The sequence below is a fragment of the Falco naumanni genome, chromosome 4 (assembly GCF_017639655.2).
Source record: "Falco naumanni isolate bFalNau1 chromosome 4, bFalNau1.pat, whole genome shotgun sequence".
NCBI classification, from domain to species: Eukaryota; Metazoa; Chordata; class Aves; order Falconiformes; family Falconidae; genus Falco; species Falco naumanni.
The window spans coordinates 45,059,868-45,073,161 of NC_054057.1; the positions used below are offsets into that span (position 1 = coordinate 45,059,868).

A 13,294-nucleotide genomic window follows, 5' to 3' on the forward strand; every position below is an offset into this window, starting at 1 on the left:
GGCAGGTTTTAATACCACTTTTCAGAAGATGACTTCTGGAGACCACAAAGTCAAGAGTTCAGACCATGACACCGTGCAGACCACGTGCAGTGTCTGCCACGATGGAGTTAACTGCACACTGGTAGTACTTTACCTGACATAGAGGGTTACTTAACTGCTCCCTGCTAGATGCTTGTAAGTGAAGGGCACAGGGGTGAGACTGCTCTTTTTCATAGTTAAGAGGGCGTAAACAACACCTGGCTGCCTAAATCATCTTCCCGTACTGTTCACTCGTGAGTTGCTCAGCTCTGTGCCAGGCTTGCAGACTTCCCAGTGGTTCAGAGCCCAGCAGTGCCCCAGCTTCTCCCTTCCAGCGGTTCTGGCCAGCCTCGCCTTTCTGCTCCACATCCCCCTTGGTAAACTATTGGCCTCTGACATGGAGAGGCTTTTTGAGAAGGCTGGTTAGGAAGAAAGGAAATGAGATTAAACGGAATAGGTCACTTGAGAACAGTTGCAGAAATTGTGTCTTTATTTGCTTGCTCTGGTAGCTTTGGAAGATAGGAACTCCACATCTTTTATGGTTACATTTATATAAAGAATAAAGGCTTTAATTGCAGCAACTCTTGCTTTCAAGCAGGCAGTAGGGAAGCCAAAAGAAAGCTAAAAGAGTTTGCAGAGTAATAGGATCTGATAATCAGAAGTGTCACGTGAACTTCTGAAGATTAAAGATGGAATAACAAAGCATTTTCCTCTTCTACTAAACTACTGTAATCTTACCACAAGTAACATCTCTTCATTTCAAACAACTGTGGTGGTACCTATGGCAAATCTCTCCCGCGGCAGAGAGCGGCACCGCCTGCTTTGCATGGCACAGCTTCCCCGTGGCTCCCCTGCCATGCCACAGCATCCCGCGAGCCCACGCGGCTGGCTCACAGCGGCAGCACGGAGAGCAGCCTCTCAGAAGCGGGGTACATATGTCGTTAGACTTTTGAAGGGAAAATAGAACTCGATACTTCAGTTCCCACAGGATACCACCACAGAGACTATTTTCTGTAAAACGAAACCAGTGGAGTGGTGTTTTACACCACAGTATCGCATAAAAGGCAAGACAGTTGGCCCAGTGATACTCCTACACAGACAAATTCCTGTGTCTCCTGACAGGTTTACGTTTCTTTATCTGGCAAGCATAGAATTATAGTTTATGTACAAAGCAGCCTTTTCATTTAGGGAACAATTAAGCTAATCCCAGCAAGATTTCATGTTTAACCGGGTTTGTAGTGAACAAGTTTGTAGTCTGCATTCAATCAAGCTCTTCTGACTTTCATGAAATAGGGGCAAAACAGTGTATTTGAAATGTAAAATTCTAAGCTTCCCGAGATGTGCGAGAGTCCTGCCTGAGTAAAGCTGTGCATCTATTTGCTAAAACTTTAGTATTATATCAGTAGACGTCTTTCTTTAGTTTGTCATTAGTCTTCCAATTAAGCAATAAACAATGTTTTTGTAAGCCTGCTTACAAATTGGTGTACACTACAGCACTTGATAAAGACATAAATGTATATACATATGCACACAGGCACAATACAATAAAGTTGCTATTGGCATAAAGGTAACATCAGCTGCACGCGTTGCACGGTACAGACTCCTTGCCTCCAAAGTCTCACCTATTCAAGAGCATGGCTGGAGTCTGTGCTTTTCTCAGTTTGGTTTGAGCTGGGGAGCTGGGGCTGGATCCAGCTGTGGCCAGTGATGATCTGAATTCAGTGAAGTCAAAAGAATACAGTAATTCAGGTTCAGTTCTGCTTTTTGACAAAACAATGGTTCGAATCAATCTTTGGTTTTGGTTCTACTTCCTGCTTAACAGCTGTGTAAAGAAAAACATCTGGACTAATACCCCAGCAGGACCAATAACAGGCTGCTCTTTCACACTGTCCAGATAGCACCAGTAACAACAAAGCTTTCAGGGCAGTTTTCAACAACAACAACAAAACCAACCAATTAAAAAGACTCCTTTTGTGCCTTATAATCAATAGTAGCCAGCACTGCAAATGGGAATTCAAATACACTGCCTGCATCTGCACCAATCGGTAAAATGGGCCAAGACGCGTTGTTCTGGCTCTGAAGGAGAGGGGCAGAGCACAGCTCACGTACACACAGCTAGATCTCCTCTGGCAGTCAAGCTGGCCTCACAGCTGCTGGGACCAAACTTTTGCTACCCCTCAGCTATGCCTGAACACTACCCGGCATGGGCCGGCGTCCTGTTAGGAAGCCCCTTAACCACCTCATCTTCTTGCGAGATGCTGAATTCCAGATCTGACTGCCCCATTATGCCACCTGGTAAGAAGAGTTGCGCCCAGATGCACCACTGCTGTGCCATCTCTCCGACTGTTCCAGTAAGCATCATTGAACCTGGGGACTACACTTGTGTTCCATGTTCACACGGGGCCTGAGACAGGCCAGGCTGTATTTGGGAGTAGGGCTCCAGAAGTTGCATCAAAAAAGGTTTAATAGGGAAGCATAACCCATACATGGTATGCAAAGGTCTTTGAGAGAGTAAAACACGAGCGTGCCGTGTGCACTATGGAGTGGTTGCAACCCATGCTTCCATCTGTGCAACTGCCCCACTGCAAATGTGCACCCTGATCATGAAACGTGACTACTCCCACCACCTGAAGCCTTGACCAATTTCAGGGAACCATCATTTCTTCAAAATAAGCAGTAATGCATATCTAGGAAAGGGAGGGGACACACCGTGAAATGTCCAGAGGTCACACAGAAGGCAAGCAGAACTGCCCCCAGTTGCCATTTTCTTGAACAAGAACACCTGAAGCCAACACCGGCTGCATAAAATTTAAAATTGCTCCTGGTCTTTTTTACCACATGCTGCTCTCATGTATCAAACGGGCCACGGGGACCTCTCAGAGCAAATCTGTTTTCATGGGACAAAACACTGCTCATGTGCTTCTCCATGTGGATCAAACACTAGCTCTTCACCTCTTTCAGAAACACACCAACTCTCGTGTCCATTGGGGAGGAGGTAAAAAATGTCCTTGTATCAAATTTTTGGTGTCTCACTGTTTTTCAAGATGAGTTAATTATCCTTTTTCCCTCCCTTTTATGACTGAGATTACTAAAGGTGTACAAGAGCCAAGAGAAAAAAAAGAATGGACTTGCTAATGATTAAACACAGTTTGGTAAGTTTGTTAAAGCCGTGGTTGCTGTACTCTTGCTGTAAAAATTAAAAAAATCAGAAGAAAGTAAAGCAATAACTTTGCCAACATCACCAGGATCCAGAGTCCTCCTTCTGGGTACTAAATTTCAACTCTCCATAATTCTAACATTTTTTGGCTTTGCTTACCAATAAAGATTTACTGGCCTTTACTTATATTTACCAAGGAGGGAACAGAAACCACAATTGCAGCCAACTTGCTAACCTTCTTGTTCAGTGACTTACAAAAACAAAGATGCATTTCCAGGGCAGTAATCCCATTTTTAACATTCTCAGTCCCTCTCCACCATACCCACAGACCCTCCCTGTGTCTTTAAAACATGTACCGACTCCCTTAAAATGAACTTTCCATGAGCCTGTGTATAATGCTATAGAAAGCTTGTAACATCTTTCTTAAACCAGAAAGCTGTATTTCACTTGAGGAAAATTACAGCATGCATTCTGGTTTTTTAACATTTTCGAGTCATGAATATGAATATGGCTACTGAAAAGAAATAGACCTAATTACAAAAGAAATTGTGACCTATTTATTTCTCATTAAGAAGTTTTCAAATCCTGTTTGTGCCATTTGAACCCCTTTGGAAATCCTGAAGGTATTTTTCTCCATTCATATATTGAAATGTGCAGCAGGCAGCTTTGTGCCACTAAGCCTTTAAAAATATGTTTAAACAGACGTGTGTGTACAAAACTAAAACAGAAGCAAAACAAAGTCTCAATAATCACACTGTTTTACCTTTGTTAAAATGTTGGATGTCGGCTACACAAAATACCATAGCTTTTTATTATAGAGATGTAAAATCATTCCATACAGTCTACCAAATATCCAACTTGTATTTCAGACACAGATACCAAGAGGGGAAAAGTCTCCAGCTGTCTAGAACTCCAGATTCTCTCATTTGTACTGTCATTTAACATAAGACAAAATTTAAGACCAGACTTTAACTGTTTCCAAATGTTTTTGTGTATGTTTCTGCTGAAACCTTTAACCATTATCTAGCACCAGAATTCTTAAACAATAAATACACCCACTGTGTTCTTTTAATTTTGTGTTCAGACATTTTTCTGTTGAGTGCTTGGTATCTTATGTTAATCACGGTAATATATGATAAATACTTAATGACTTTGAGAGCAACAGGATCCTGGGCAAACAGCAAGTGCAACCAATTTTAAGCACTGACACACAGCAAACTCTTAATCCTGTGAGGAAGTGACTGTAGATAACTGCAGTAGCAAAAAGTGACTCAGATTATAACTTTAACTGTAAATCTCTGAAGAAACTATTCATCCTTTGAAACAATCTCACAAAATCTAAATGCAGGCTTTACCGAGGAAAAATTCTCCATGCACAGTAGAAACCTGAACCGAAGTACATGTGGGAAATGCAGAATCCTGCACTGAAACAAAACAGAAGGGGCTTAAAAGTATTCTCTTTAATCCTAGTACGTGTTAGGCTTGTTTTCTGGAAAAGCCATAACACAATGCAAAAAGTAGCTTAGTTTAAGCATTACTTTCTTTGAGTCCTACAAACGAACACAACCTCCAATGGGACCTGTGAGTTGGCTAGGAGCGTACGCGTCCACTGAAACACTCTGAGTTGGTAACTCAGATAATAACCCCCTCCAAGCACTTTGCAAGCCCAGATGAGCTGATGTCTCAGTTTGACCCACTGACTTAAACCATTTTCTTTCTGAGAGGGAAAGCTTATTTTAGGGTGGGTTGCAGGAAAGGGTAAACATCTACTTTGAAGGAGAATTCAGCATTATTTATACTAATAATAAAACTAAATTAAGAATTTTAGTCCTTGTTCTAGCTTGCTTTATTTTTCCATCTAAAAATAATTGCAGCATTACAGTTTATAGAGAGACCTATGGAATAACTTACTACTTGGGCATTTTACCTTTTAAAGACATTAAGCCTATATGTTATGGTGCAATTTACAATAAAGAAAACCACCTTCAGTGATATATCAATAATTTATTGTTTTGCATAAGAAGGTAAGATTAGATTTCAGGTAAGACATAAAGCAAGGACCTGATGGCAAATTCAAGTATAGAGCTTGGTACAATATCAAAAAATACTACCATTTGTTTAACTATGGCAAACAGCTAAGACATAATAAAAACATCTGGACCTGACTGTCAAAACATACAGTTCTCTAAAAACCACACAGCACAACTGGAGTATGTGGAATACTGGAAACATGTTTAGTCATCTTCATTCCCAAATCCTTAGGAGTCAAAGGAACAATCCCCCCCCCACGCCCCTTGGTATCCCAGAACAATTCAGCACACGGGGTCAGTGTCCGTCATGGTAAGCAGGCTCCTGTCCTGTTGAAACTGTTGGGTTGAGATATTTTTTTCTGCCTTGACCTACTGTCATCTCTGCCTGCCTCATGAAGGCCAATGGCTTTGATTTTTAATTATTATTTTTTTTAAGCTAACACTGCAATAATGTGAGTTTTCAAGAACAAGCTAGTAACTTAATTAAAACTGTTTCTCACTCCTCAAAGCCTCTGTGCACATTTCACTCGGCTGGTTGGATTTATGTTTTTGTGATTCCCTTTCATTTGCAGGTGTTACAATCCACGAATTAGCTCCTGGCTCGGAGACGGGGCAGGCAGCCATCCCTCTAGGCGACTCCTGCCAGGGCTGTGCTGAGGACCGGCAGGTCAGTGTCTCTGTAAACGCCACAAAGCACCGCGCTGGTTACTGCTGTAGCCAACCTGTGCGGAATGCCCTCCTAGACCACACCGACCCAGGAATGGGAATTAAATTAATTTCAAAAGGACAAGAAAAACAGCCTGCAGGACAGCCAAAACTGTTTCTACCAGGGAGTTTGCAGATTATTCTAGCATCTATTTCTAAAGAGAAAAGCAGGTCCCTTATGTGAGTGTTATTGTACACTAATGTTCTGAGACAGCCCAGGTTAGAAGCAGCATTGAGTGTTTCAGTAAGGACTAAAGACCCTCTTGTTGGAAACAGCCAGATCCTGAGAGATGCTGAGTGCCCTCTCGCTTTGGGTTGGTTGGAAGAGATGGCAAGGGCACTCGGCATCTCACAGGCGAAGGCAAACAGAACCAATTCCAGATCCCCTGAAAAATAGTCTGATTTTCAGTAATTAAAAAAAAAATAGCCTTTTCTCAACTCACATAATCTCCATGCAATTAATTTAATCAACAATTTTCAGTTTATGTTACAAAGAAGTTTAAGTCCACCAGGAAAATGGTGAAATTTGACAAAAGTTACATTATAGCTGTTCAAGCAGAGCGTGTATCCGTACTGGGATTCAGTACATCTGTAACTCTTGCATAAACATTTCCAGACTCCTAGGGATTTTGCTGTTGTTGCTTGCATTTCATTTGTTCTATATGACTCTAAGCCAAATGCAATGACCCACACATTAAATACCCATTTAGAATAAAACTGCAAAATCTGATGGCTTTATCAGCGTATGAACTGAAATAAAATATTTACATGGAATGTTGAGCTCCATTTACAGAGACAGTGTTTCAAATTACAGACTTAGCAACCTCTTTAGTAAATAATCACATTGACAAGAAATTTAAAAACTTAACATCCCTTTTCAACCCTTTCATAAATATATAGTTTCACTAAGTTCTTTTTTCTTTAAACAAGACAGCTATATTCTCTTTACAGATTAACATGAAATAACGGTTTCCTGTTTGAATGCCACAGATAGAATGATCTGAAGTCAGCAAGTTCTTATACACATTCTGTACTTACAAGACATATTCACAACACAACACACGGTCGTTACTTGGTCTTTACAGCTGTACTCACTGCCTGCATATCAGTAGTAAATAAAGAAAAATACCAAATTATCTATATTAAAAATACATCATCTAATATACATTTGCTTACACTGCCACATCAAATTTTAAAATGAGGTTTCCAACTGTGTCTGACCAGTGACAAGGATACGTTTTACAGTAAAGTCTACAGCATTGATTTATTTCTGACTGGAGACAAAATATTTGTTACGCTACTAAAAAGTATCATGATGTACTAAACAATAAAAAGAATTAATCTCTTACAGCTGCTTCCTGGATCTCCAAGGTTTCCTCACTAACTGTCTGAAAATTTCTAATGCGAAAATTTTTCTATAGGATGCCAAAAATGTTTGAAATCAATTTAAAGGGGGGAAAAAAAAAGTTACTCTGTACTTTGCTGCTATTCATATCACTTCGCCACTGATTTTACAGAAGATCAATCCCGAAGACTTTGAAGTTACATACATAGTAACTCGTGTTTTTCCCCATTTAAATAAATATTCCTATGAGTTTTCTTTGTTGTGCCACAAAGCATGCGTGAAAATACTTTCAATCCATGCATGCTCACAGCAGATTATTTCACAATTAAACCACTGAATACATCTTTCTTTCCATGACTATGTAAGTGCAAAGGAATACTAAAATCACCCTGTACACACAAGACAAGGTTCACATCTAGAAAAGTGAAAACATTTATCTTTTTATGTAATTAAAACTACGATGTCTTCCTCATAAAAATGTTGGTCACTTTTGCCTGTTTCAGTTCTCTCAAGCACTTAAGGGGTAATAACTTCCAAGTGCCAATGTGCTGCTTTTTTCGGGAGCAGTTATGCTTAAAACCATCAAAGTGCTGATCTCCAGTATCAATTAGTATCTTCTGCGAATTCTCCGTTAAAAAAGCTTACCTTGGAAACACACAGACGATGATACTGAGGTGTTTGGCAGTTTTGTTACACTAGTATTTGCTCACTTTATGGAGCACAGCAGGACTTCAGTTTAATCCGACTGTTCTGCCCCAAAACTGTGGGCAGGAGGACTGAAGACACAGGAAAACAAGACCAGTTCCAAGTGCATGAAGAGTGTACCTACTGCTCAGGTGGAGTTAGAAAGCCCTCTAACCAAGAAAACAACCATCAAGTAACACCTAACCATGCCCCATATTAGATGCTGAGACAACAGCAGACGTTTCGTCTGTTTAAAACATTATTATGAATGCAGCCAGCTGACGGGAACCCAGAAGGTCTCTGTCTCCAACCTGTCAAAAGTTGTCTTCAGCTCACTGTAAGCTGTAGCAAGGTCATCGTTGACTATCACCTTATCGAAAAGGTGGCCGTACTGGCTCTCCATCACGTGGGCAGATTTAATCATTTCTTGAAAATCTTCTTCCTAGTAAAATCAGTGCGAGGTGTAGTCAGTCCACAGCAACATCACATAAACTCATTCTGTGGTAAATGCAAAGCTACTTGCTTATTTCTCATCTCATCAGGAGATGAAAACTGTACTTTTAATAATAAAAATAATTTCTAGAAATTACCATACAGGTGATGTGAGAGAGCACTCTCAAAAGCAGACTTTGCTCAACAGGCAATTATTTCGTCTCTCCCCTTGCAGTGGCATAATTAGTCACAGGAATTACAGAGACATTTTCTGTTAGCGGTACCAGTGGAAAATGTTTCTACCCGTTTACTTAGATGATACATTTAAAGTTTCATTGCTTAAGTCTCAGCTTGCTATTAGCATGCAATATATTACAGTGCAACCGTTATTCTTTTAAGAGCTTAGTGAGGGCTTTTTCCCCATGCCAAGTTTGACCTGGCTCAGTGGATTTCTCTTCATGTTTGGGGAGGGAACAGATCTTAGGAATTTAATTGTTTACATAACTCTGACAGATTAAACCAATCCTAACTAAGCAGTGTCCTGAAGGTTGCTCTTAAGAATGAACTCTTCTTACATTTTATATATGATAGAACATATTATTATACTGCATTATTTCCAAACTATTTCAAATGCATATTCCAGACAGATACAATCTGTGACTGTACCCATGACTCAGTTTGAAACAACAGCTAAAAAATCCGAAACACCATCTGAATGAGGGAAAATGATACACACTGTAAATGCAGGTAAGTCTTATGATCAGCTTTGCTTTAGCTTCAATTAAAATATGATTTCATTATCTTTCAAGGAAGTAAATAAGTTATTGTTGGGTAATCCAACTAATATTTTTTTTCCGATTATTGACAAAAAGCAGCATTTGTTACTTATTTAGATTTTTCTCCTTCAGTCTTAAGAGTGTTCATTTCCCTATAAAATTTTAAAAAATTGTTTCTCTTATCCACAAATATGGGCTTTTTATTAAAGTAGCATTTACTTTTTTAATTGATGCTTTATAATTGAGCTTCCCTCTAATTTAGACCAATAACACACTTGATAAAACAAGGAAATTCTTATAATTGAATGGAAACATCTAAGCCCAGATCAAAATTATTTAAAGGAAATCCACAGCATTACTTCTCATAGAATTGCATTGTGGGGGTTCTTCAATGACAAAAGTCAGAGGACCACGGAAGTGTAAACAGCCGTGTGCATATGTGCATACCAAACAACGAAAAACACATGGTAAATTTGCAGTGTGAGAGCGGCTGGGAAACAGGAAGATACTATGTGTAAGCCCTGACAAGTACAGTTGATGAGATCCAGTGATCACCTTTATTTTCAAGGTAAACTGCTACAATAAAATTTAACAGATTCTCATGTTTTACCATGTCTTTCTTACTTATATATACTTACTGTAAAGGGTTTTGCAGTTCCCTTATCATCTTTACTTGAAATAATCTTGGCATTTTTTCTGGTCTCTCTCAAACGGTCAAGTGATGGAGGCTTTATAAATATAACAAATGGTTTAAATTCGTATGTCCTTAAGTGTTTCACTGTCTGGGAAGAGGAAGGATTTTAATTAATTAGTTTATTTCACACAATGGAATTTACTGTAATAAAAGAAACTCTACACTAACAAAAATAAACCCATAAAGCACTCCTAGAAGGCTATTACTCATTTACCACCATCCTGCTCTGCTGATCAGCATTAGTTCATGTAAGGAGAATTTTCATGCAAATGGTAAAAAACCCCATTTCTCCAAGGGCGCCCATTCCTCTTGGTTTCCACGTGGGCTGCTGGTGAACCCCATCCATGTGGCAAAGGCTGTGCTGTGCACACCACTGCTGCCGGCAGTGGGAGGATGGAGGGGAGCAGCAGGGCGTTCAGGAGAGGAGAGGTTCAACACATTTTAGCAGGAATAATGCTTTCTGTACCCATGTAGTGGGAAAAGGTGTCACAACAGATTAATGTTTTTTCTCTTCAGTACTGTGCATCCACCACACAATCCCTTGCTGTTCACTCTTCCCGAGCAAGGCAAGTGATGCTACTATGTATGGAGTTAGGAGATAAGCCTATGATTCGGATTGCAGCACAGGGTGAAGCAGGGATGATCAGAAGCTTTCTGTCCTCTTCACACAGCCAGGGCCCACAGGAAAATGGTGTGTTGGAGGGTGGGAGCCCAGAATGGTTCACAAGCTTGGGTCCCCAAAAGGATTTAGTGCTTCACTGGGAAACGGGGTTGTGCTGGACAGGTAAGAGGCTGGCAGAGCAGGAGCCCCTGCGCCGCTGCCCTCCTCCTCTGGCTTCCCCCTGGCACAACCCCGCAACCGAGCAGCCCCGGGAACTGCTCACAAGCTGCCGGGGTTCAGAAGTCACAGGCTGGCCACCCTTGGAGAAGAAATACTTTGGCTGGGTTTAAACAAACTAGTCGAGCTCCTGGAAGCACTGTGGTTATTAGTAGCATAAAGATTCCCAGCGGAGCTGTTCAGGCGGGGTTGAAAGACAAGGTCAACACAAGAACAAACGGTTTAGAGAGGAATGTTCTTAACAATTATCTGGCCAACATCACATTTAGCGCGTTCCTTGACTCATGTTCACCCTGCACAGAAACCCCCGGCATGAACGGTCTGGTTAAACGTGTGAGAGCTGTTGGGCTAGGCGATGGCTCAAAGCCGTCCTGAAACTGAAGTTTCAGAGAGAACCTCTAACCCAAACCATGGAAGTAAAGGAGCATTTCGTAATTAAAGCTTCGCTATTATGCTGCTGGCTTTCCATTCACTTAGTTACCAAGCTGAATACTTGCCAATACGTATTAAAGTTCCCTTCCTCTCCTTTCACAAAGCCTTGCTGTGATAAAGGTACCCAGCAAGCCCACTCGATAGTCTTTCAGCATGGAATAAAATGTATCTTTTTATATTAGCTTCCAATTTTTTTCCTGGAATCCCAATATTCAATATGGGGAACTACAAAAGTCCAAAAAATACGCTTACTTACATGAGGCTGCACATCCAACAAACAAACTTTGTTTTTAGCTAGAACCGATCGAACCGAGTCTAAACTTGTACCATAGTAGTTGTTCTTGTACTCGCCATACTCGATAAACCTGTGGCAGAAGGTGAAAATAACTGGAATAATTTCCATTTTCTCCAGAAAAAAACCTTATCAGTTTGGTTTATGAGATCTAATTCAGGAGCAAAAATGTTTTACCTTACATGAGAGTTTTACCATGTTTTATAAAGGAAATGCTGTCAAGTACTTCAGCATGTCAATTTTAAGAAATCTTCTACTTTACCACTTTCAAATCAGTAACACCTGCTTGTATTTCAGTTAAAGAGAAAAAAGTACTGTAGTCCAACAGCCCACTAATGTTTTCCATCACCTCTTTTTCTGAACTAATGCAATGCAATAAAACAGTGGATAAGCTAAACAATAGAAACTACTGAAATTTCATTGCACACTACAGAATATCCAAATTCTCTGTCTCAGAAGAGGAGGAGGAGCGACAATGGTGCTAATGGAACCAAGGCAGCTGGTTATGTGCTATAAAACTACAAGCGCTATTTGCCAAAAAAGCAAAGCACAGTTTGAAGTTTCAGTAAAGCCCACAGCTTTGTGTCTAATACACTTTTGCCCTCTGAAACACTGGGGCAGAATTTCAAGCTGCAGTATTTTACAGGCTGCTAGAGAGCACGATGCTACCATTGTCTTCATTTTAGTCTGATTTCTGGAGGGTTTACAGGCAGGGGCTTCACTGTAGATCTCTAAATTCAAAAGGAGAGGAAGTGCCTGGCCTGAAAGAGAGCAGAGCTATTCAAACATTGACTCAGGCATGTTTGCAGCACTTCCAGCCCCCTCCCTCCTCAAGCTGCAATGCTTTATTGCTATGACAGACGATGCTCTATTAAAAGAGTGCTCCCCTATCCTGAACACCTACAATTTCAGCGTCTTCTTGAGGAGCTGCAGCACCGAAACTACTTGGAAGCTTAGAAACAGTTGTGTTTGCACATACTGCTTTTTTGCTCAGTGCTTTTGCCAGCTGCTTATATATCAATATGTAATTTCAACACATCTTCAAGTAACTGCAACTTTATATACACTTTGACTTATTATCTAAAACGACAGCCAGCCCCATTTTATAATAAAGCCATTGTTTTAACTGCAGTTCGACATAAAATCTCTTCAACATACTTGTTATTCTGTACGTCTGTCTCGAACAAGTGCTTGGAAATGAAAATGTATTCGACACCATCACTTTCTTGGCTTCTCCTTGGACGGGTAGTGTCTGCAGTTTCAATAAATAAATAAATAAATAAATAAATAAATCAATAAATCAATCAATCAATCAATCGAAGATGCACAAAACAATATGATGCAAATCAGTTCAGGAGACAATGAAGAGCACAACCCCCTTGTGCAATGCTAAGCGTAGTGATTCCCTCACTTCTGATGGACAGAAGGCTGCTCTGGATCTGGTAGGCGGCACGCAAGCATATGACAGGACTGAGATTTAAAAGCATGCAGGAAAAAAACCCTACTGGACCAAGTATCAGATTATCATTTTTATTAACTAGTGGAAAAATCCAGTAAAATGAGGACAGCTGAATAATAAACGGAGCAGCAGTCCATAACAATTACCCCAGCCTTGCCACTTGTTAAACTTATTAGCATATGAGACCATAAAGGGAAACAAAGCTCACCAACCTGATTTATAAAATGTTACGTACATTAACAACACTCGTAGCTATGGTATGTGAAGCATGATTATAAAAAAAATGGGGTGTGAATTTTATGTTTTAGTGCTTTTCTTTTTCTGGTGATCAAAACTGAATTCCTTTTTCTTTCAGTAGCCTTGCAGTATTTGCATTTCTTACTTGCCCTCAAGTACTAGGTATAAAGGTTTTGCTTATAAGTGAAACTTATT

At 40.2% G+C, this 13,294-nt stretch overlaps 1 protein-coding gene across 5 annotated transcripts in view; it reads right to left on the reverse strand.

Moving 5' to 3' along the window:
- Positions 1-5,164: 5,164 nt before the first annotated feature.
- MPP7 (membrane palmitoylated protein 7) overlaps positions 5,165-13,294 on the reverse strand; it is a 157,603-nt gene continuing 149,473 nt past the window's right edge. For all 5 annotated transcript variants that reach the window (XM_040591416.1, XM_040591417.1, XM_040591415.1 and 2 more), the window contains 4 exons: positions 12,562-12,655; positions 11,368-11,476; positions 9,786-9,929; positions 5,165-8,381 (listed from right to left, as the gene is read on the reverse strand). In XM_040591416.1, the coding sequence (XP_040447350.1) occupies positions 8,202-8,381; positions 9,786-9,929; positions 11,368-11,476; positions 12,562-12,655 (527 nt within the window). In that variant the 3' untranslated portion in view covers positions 5,165-8,201. The remainder of the gene's footprint in view (positions 8,382-9,785; positions 9,930-11,367; positions 11,477-12,561; positions 12,656-13,294) is intronic.